Source organism: Ammodytes marinus (genome assembly GCF_949987685.1).
Source record: "Ammodytes marinus genome assembly, chromosome: 5".
NCBI lineage: Eukaryota > Metazoa > Chordata > Actinopteri > Uranoscopiformes > Ammodytidae > Ammodytes > Ammodytes marinus.
Genome location: NC_137234.1, coordinates 21,727,183 through 21,734,968, shown reverse-complemented (window position 1 = coordinate 21,734,968; position 7,786 = coordinate 21,727,183). Strand labels below are relative to the sequence as shown.

The following is a 7,786-nucleotide window of genomic DNA, read 5'->3' as shown; positions in this document are numbered from 1 at the left end:
ACTTACATCAAGGCTGTAAACATGTCACTTTTAGAGACATATACAGTATGTGTGCCTTCAACATTCAATTATTTTACAACGAAGAAAAAATCAGTAATAATCTGTCATGCAAGAGTAGGCCTATGTTAACACCCCTTTAAGAAACTCCAGGGCATTCTCCAGTGTAGGCTACAACTCCTCTTGTTTCACTATTCCTATGAATAGAGTTTTAGTGTTATGGTAAATAGACTCCACTTATATAGCTCAAAGCGCTTTAAATTTTTTCACACATTCACCCAATGACACACCCATTCATACACCGATAGCAGCAGCTACCAGGCAGGGTGCAAGCTAACTATCTGGAGCAATTCGGAGTTCAATGTCTTGCCCAGGGACACTTCGACATCTTGTCAGGTAGGCGGGGGATCGAACCTCACCCTGCACTCCAGAGGCGAACTGTCTACCCACTTCGCCACTGCCGCCCCACGATTGAATTATTTTTTAAATCTGTTTTGTAATTTAAAACATTTTTGTAAAAATGTCTTCAATCTCTAACAACTGTCAATGTTTAGTATTATTTTCTTGTTGTGGACGAGGCCATAGGCCTATATTCAAAATGTATATCACTGTAAATCATCTGCATATTGTGAACATGCTGCAGGACCCGCTCGCTGGCAACGGTTGGGAAAAGCTTTACTGGTCCATTTGTTTGTACTGAACACAGAGGCGAAGCCAGCACAGTAGCGCAATGACCTGTTAGTTCAGTAAAGTGAACACAAGAGGACGCTATAGGTCAGATAACGGGACTTATTTTATGACAGTGCAGCCGAGTTCTTTAAAACTTGATCTATTGTGACCTCTGGTGTTTAAATATGGGTAGTACAATAAAAACACTACCGATTGATCCTGAAAAGCCTGTCACTGTTTTACTGTAGCTCATTTATTATATACAGTATATAATGTTGTACAAAGATTTCCAAGAAATGAAGTGACTGAAAGCACAACAATTTAGATTTTTTTTGTTTCAGATGATTTCAAGTCTATGTGCCATGATTGTAACATGGTTGTCAATTTGTATGTTATGTGGCTCAAACTTTCAATGTCTATGAAATGTCCCACAAAAAAATCATTGTCATCATCATCGTCATCATCAAGAATTGTTGCTCAGAGAAGTCCATTTGATAGAACTGCTAAAAACTGTTTTTTTTTATTGTTGTAAGGTTCACAGGCTCAGTCTTTGACAATCCTTTGGTTTCATCTTATCAGACTTTAAACAATATATATATATTAAAACCTAATCTGAAAATAAACTAGTATATAGCCTAGCTGTAAAATAAATGGGTGTAAAATACAAATATTCAAGTAAGTTTCAAGTGCCTGTGTATTGTACTTTAGTGCAGCACTTGAGGAAATGTATTTATTTACTTTCTTTGAGTGGCATCCATGTATTACAGGATAGAAGCTACTGATAAATAATAAAATGAGACTGTGGGGCTTGGGCAATGTGGCCCTGTAGTGCAAAATCCAAAACAAATGTAGGCTACAAAAAGGGGAACAAATCCACATTTAGCAGAAAAAGTCATTAGAGCTGCCACCAGCTGTTGGGAAGATTCATCCAGACATTTACTCATAATCTGTGTTTCAGTCTTTGTCAATTGCTCCTGAGTGAGACTGTGAACAATGCATCACTGAGAATGGTGTGTCCAATGCAGCCAACAGTTCTATAATAAAAATAGGTACCAGGCCTACACAACTGGAATATTTTGATGACGATAACCAGATAATGTGAGAACATGTTGACTGGATATGAATGTGTGATTCATGAATAACATCGTTGAGTTGTCTTCTCTATTCTCTATCTGCTATAAAGCTCATGGCTTTTTTTTCTTCTGAAATAAAGCTGTGGTTTATGGAGAACCAGCATGTTTAATATTAAAATACATAACTGACATTGTGAAATTAATCATCTATCTATCTATCTATCTATCTATCTATCTATCTATCTATCTATCTATCTATCTATCTATCTATCTATCTATCTATCTATCTATCTATCTATCTATCTATCTATCTATCTATCTATCTATCTATCTATCTGATATAAATAATGTTTAGGTTCATATAGTGTATTAGTCCTATCATGCAAAGTTAGATCTGTGAAAGCCTTTGTTTAGACCTTTAGTTAATCTCCCTTAATCTCTAAAAGTTTTTCAATTGTCTACCTCTACAGCTAAATTCATATTTTCTACGGAAAGTCAAAATTGAACGACTGGTGTTTTGCACTTTTCCTGCTCTGCATAAAAAAACCGAAAGCTTTCATTGAGCGGAATTCGCTCACAGCCCCGACAGCAGCAGTCTCCTCCCCCTGAAGTGTGAAGAGGAGCACTCTCCGGTCTGACATACAGGAAGAAGTTGAAAAAGTCAAAAAAAAAAAACAGCGCACATTTGAAACAAAAATCGACACCATTTATTTTTCATTTGAATCCTTTTCATTGTTTTTTTTTCGCTTTCGCTGTTTCCTCAACCGACTTGTTGAAATGCAGAGCTGGAGGAAGTATGGATGTTAATGTGAGGAGTGCAGCTAAACTGGAGGCGCTGTAACGTGTGGATTACTTCACCCGAAAAGAAGTAGCCTACCATTCGTTTTATAGATGGACAACCGGGACGAATCTACAACGCCTACTCAGTGAAAATGTCAGATCACAGATCCAGTTTTCTTCACATTGGAGACATTGTGTCTCTTTATGCGGAAGGCTCGGTGAATGGCTTCATCAGTACTTTGGGGTATGTTCACTGCTGCTTGCCAGCCACTCACTTGCTGCACAGTGGGGGCGTCCATATGGCTTAATCCGCATATTTTATTACTTTCACTTTACACCCGTCCCCACCTCTCCGTCTCTTCATCTTTATATACTCGCTGTTAACTGCTTAAGTCAAAACTTTAAATTGCGATTTATGGCCATGGCCCCTCAGCGCGCAAAACGCTGCCTGTCAGGAAATATTCTTCACGTTTAGGCTATACGCAAATTGAACAGCATTGCGAAAGCAGCGTGTGTGTGACTCAGGTAGACAAGTGGTAATAGGTAGGCCTACAAGGAGATTATTTGGCTGTGACCCAGAAATTTCGGGGACAGGAGGAGGCCCTCATCAAAATAAGAAGGGAGGAGTGTCTGTTTTTCATTAATTTGTAGTAAGGAAGACCAGTTACGATCAGTTGTTGTGCTGCAGAATCAAGTTACCCTGTCATGTAGGTCAGCAAACAAAAATGCTAGGGAAATGTAGACCTTTTTCACGTGTTTGGATTTTGCCTGTATATCTGTTAAGATACCCTAAATATCAGTCCTCTAAGAAACTTAAATGGGTAGGCCTATATATTATTTACTTGAGTAAAACAAGAAACCATTTCTAAATTTCCTGGCAATCTTCCATATTGCGTAATATAGCACAGCAGCCAGGTTTGGACTAGATCTGAGTCATATTTGGATTTGGGGGACTGATAGTTTCAATACAAGCAACAGGATGGGAAAGAAAAAGCAATAACATCAAAATGTACAACCTGATAAGTTTTTGTCAGGGTGCTCATGGACATATTCTTGTGATGGAACCACTGCATGTGTGCAACAAGTGTGATGTGACTTTTTGTTTGTCTTCAGGCTGACCTCATTAAGGCTGTGTAGAAGTGTGAAGGAAACACAGCGGTGCCAAAAGAAATGCCACTAACAACAGTTTGTTTTGCCTTAGTTCCTCCTGAGCTGACAGCCTCAGTGCTAGTGAGGTGAAATCCCTGGCTGGTTCCGGGTGCACTCTGGCCTCTGAGCCTGCAGAATAAGCGGTGGAAAGATCTGGCCCTGAGGAATGAGTCTGCCCCACCCACCTCCTCTCCCTTTTTCCTTCACTCTCTCGCCAGTGTTTCTCACTCGCTGCGTCTCGTTCCTGTTTTCTCCCTCAAAGTCCTCGTTGCCAACATTAACTTCGCAGCAGCTGGCACATTCAGATGTTGAAAGACCTCATCTTCAACGCCTGGCGCTGGGCAGGATCAAAACAAAACATGTCAGTACCTAGGCCTACAATCTGCTTGAACGGAACCATGTTCCCTGCCTCTCTATCTGCAGGAGTGCAAACAACCCAACCTACTTTATTTTGCTGAAAAGCTCCCTTTACGCCAAAGACCTGTGCCAATGCAAATGTAAGCAGCAGCAGCAGCAGCAGCACACAGACACACATGGTGGAAAGGCAAAACATTTCTAAATGGGAAAGTGCAACAATCCTGCACCTGCACTGCTCTTGTTATTGTGAGGCAAAGAAGGGGAATTCTTATCAGCAATTCAATAACTCATGTGGTTTTGACAGGAGCGCTAGACTAGAGTATTTCATCAAGGCTGTGCTGTGCCAGAGAGAGCGGCGGGCAGTATCTAAAGTCATAGACCCTGTAGGAACCTCCCTGAGCCACAGCCTACGCAAGGCTACTCATGCCCATGTTTGCTCAGGATAACCTTAAATCTGCGAGTTCCTCACACACCTTACATTGCAAACAATCGGGAGGCCAAAGCACCTTTGAGCTTCCTACAAGGTCATTTACCTGACCCATTAATGAGCTTGACCTCATGGATGACATTGCACTGTACCCATGTTTTTAATCGTCAGAAAGCTTCATTTTGGAAATTCAGGAAATAATTTTTTCTCCTACATTATTGTGGACTTGCAATATAAGACGAGAGATGCATTCATTACCTGACAAAAATCTGTTAATCATGTGTCCATCATTTTACGTGTTTGTCTAGGTTTATTTTTCCCTAATGAGTTTCCTATGACAGGACATGATTTAACAAGGAGGAAGTGTGTTTCTCAGTAAGTTCAACGGGCTGCTTTATCAGCAGGTTGAAACATGCAATAACAGACGTTGGTTGTACAAATCCCAAATCACATGTGTGCAGTTTTGTTGGAGAGGAGTCATTTCTCTTGTGACCTTTTGATTGTCCTTGTTAAACCCCAAAACAGAAGAAACTGCTCAAACCTGCTGCTCTGCATTACACTCTGTGACAGGATTTTTTCTGTGTTAGTGTTGTCTTAATCCAATAAACAACAGAGCTAAAATTAGCTTGTCTGCGTCCAGCCTGGTAGATGTATCTTTGGTTTATGTTTAACTCTGTGTAACTGAGGCACTCGTTGTGAGTGTCGGGCTGCCTCTCTTGTTTGAACTAAAGCCCGGCTCTCTGCGGAGTTAAGGTTACTTATTTATGGGACTTTTCCAGAGAGAGCTTTCCTGTTTAGCCATTTAGTACTCCATTCTGCTTCCTGTTGGGTGCTATTGTTTCTCATTTAGATGTTAGCTCGATACAGAGCGGAGAGGGAAAATAATACCGGGCCTGTGGATTGACACTGTTCAACTGCCGTGGAACTGATGGCAAACGGCTCATCTCACTTCAACAGGGCTGCCAGCTTTTGTATGAATCGGCTGAATTGTGCACTATGTATGTTTCTCCCAGTGGATGAATGGACGCGCTTGTGCACATATGGAGTCTTTCCTATATAAATTCTTAGCTGGTGTTTGAATACATTTCCGCAGGTTGAAGTTACAACTTTACTTCTACTGTTAAACTGCGGACAACCTACAGATACAGTTTGTCCTAAACAACACACGTAAAAACTTCCTCAGTGAAGTGAATTTTAACGATAAAACCCTAGATCTCGACTAAAGTGTAGCCTACTCTTACATCCTATTAACTTAAATTGACCATTACAGACATGGTCTTGTCCTGACTTGACAATAATAGTTAATGGAAAATGTGAGTCACAAAAAGAAAGCCTGTGCCCAATGTTTTAATCATTCTGTTTGTAAATTGCTCTTTTTCCAGTCTCTATTGTTTGCCTGCTTTTACTACTCCAATGCAACCAATTAATGGGCTCTCTGCCTGTCCAGTCTGCCCGCAGTATTCTCTGTGTTGGCCACTAACATAATGTGATGTAGAAATGAATCTTGTTTAACAGGTTTGTTTTTTCACAAAGCCATGTTTAAACCAGGGTTACCTATTGTCCATAAAGATTTCCTCCTGGGTTAATTTACCCCCTGGGAAATGGTCCAACGACAATACAAACCTTATTTCATCAGGCATATTTCATCTCTCTACCCACCGATATATGACGTCATGCAGATACAAGCTTTTTTTAAATGTTCAGGAGGGCTGTATGAATGAATGCCAACCATGTGAGCACTTGGCACATTGTGTTTGCTCACTTATGTAATACTCCTCTGCAACAATAATTCAGGCCTGTCAGCTCGTGTGAACAAAAATCATTTGCTCTTGATTAACTCTATTAGTTTACCTGACTGTCAAAAATGTGGATTTCGCTGACCTGCTGTGCACCACCAAACATCTCTTAGTTTGTAGAGAACGCTCAGTGACTAGATGAAGGCTTGAATGTGGGGAAACAAAGCAGTTATTAACTGGATGACACCCTTCAAATGCCCTCTAATCAACCCTGCTCAGAAACCACATTGTTTCCTCTGGTGGCAGCAGCCTATGCGTGCTCTAGCAACCTACTGTAGACTTCACAGAGAAGCTCAGTCTTTTAATAACGCAGGGTTCAACATAACTTTTTTTTCCTACTGGCCCGCCGGGCCAGTGGGTCCGAGTTTTACTGGCCCCTTGTATATTTTCACTGGCCCTGCACACACTTTTTTTTTTTTCATAATTTAGTGTCAATAATTATAATACCTGTATTAGAAAAATAAAGAAAGATAACCAGATCTAAAGGGAATATCTATACTGTAACAGTATAGATATTCCCTTTAGATTTGGTTATTTTTATTTTAGTTAATTATATGAAATGTTGATATTGCTCATACACATAATATAAAACCAGGCAAACATATTGAATTAGAAGCCTACAACTAAAAGTATGTTGAAAGAGTCGGCCAGTATTTTAAAGTCCAGTAGTTTGATGGTTGTTTTTATTCTTGAATTTGGGCAGTTTAATGAATAGTTCACCTGCAGAAGTCATGTGTGGTAGGCTGTTTTTATTACTTTCTCTATATGCATTAGGGATGTGAATGTGTCGACCGAATAACCGGTTTTCCACTTGCGCTCAAGTTGACTTTAAAAATAGAATAGAAATCCAAAAATCAGTGGGTTATGCAGTTTTTTTAATGGGAGATTTCACCGTGTATGTGAGTTCACGTCTGGTCGTGAGCGCGCTGCAGGAGTGTCACTTCTCCATGAAGTGTCAGCTTCACATAAGAGTCCGGTGTGGGACCATTTTTTCAAACTATTGATAAAAAACAATGCAGTGCAAAATATGCAGCATAAGTTAAACGCTCGTCTAAGACTATGACGTTAAATCACCTTAGAAACACACAATGCCTTCGTCCGATCACAGCAGCGTTTCACCGTGTGATCTAGCCAGCGAGTGAGCCGCCGCGCAGATGAACTGTGGTTTGTGGCTAAAATAATAACCGGGGGTATTCTCCCCGTTAGCGATTTCAAAGGGAAAGACTTCCGCGATCTGATTGGATGTCTCGAGCCTGAAAACACAGTGCCAAACTGCGCGACTATAGGAACTGTACAGTGAGCGGAGTCCCTCCGTTCGTTTCTGTCTACAACCGACACAATCACCGGAGACGCATTCACAGCGTTTAAATAACGCCTCTCATTTGTATTACCATTGGGGCTTGCATGCAAATACTGTAACATTACGTCGGCAGATAAAGGAAACGCGCAGTTATCATTTTCTGCACCTCAACCTCTGCTGTGGGAAGAAATAAAGGGGGCAAAGCAAGTCGATTGATTTGTCGACTCGCAGGCGGACG

At 40.7% G+C, this 7,786-nt stretch overlaps 1 protein-coding gene across 1 annotated transcript in view; it reads left to right on the top strand.

Moving 5' to 3' along the window:
• Positions 1 to 2,389: 2,389 nt before the first annotated feature.
• itpr2 (inositol 1,4,5-trisphosphate receptor, type 2) overlaps positions 2,390 to 7,786 on the top strand; it is a 62,175-nt gene continuing 56,778 nt past the window's right edge. Inside the window, exon 1 of the mRNA XM_080027752.1 lies at positions 2,390 to 2,763. Coding sequence (XP_079883878.1) covers positions 2,672 to 2,763 — 92 coding nt within the window. The 5' untranslated portion in view covers positions 2,390 to 2,671. The remainder of the gene's footprint in view (positions 2,764 to 7,786) is intronic.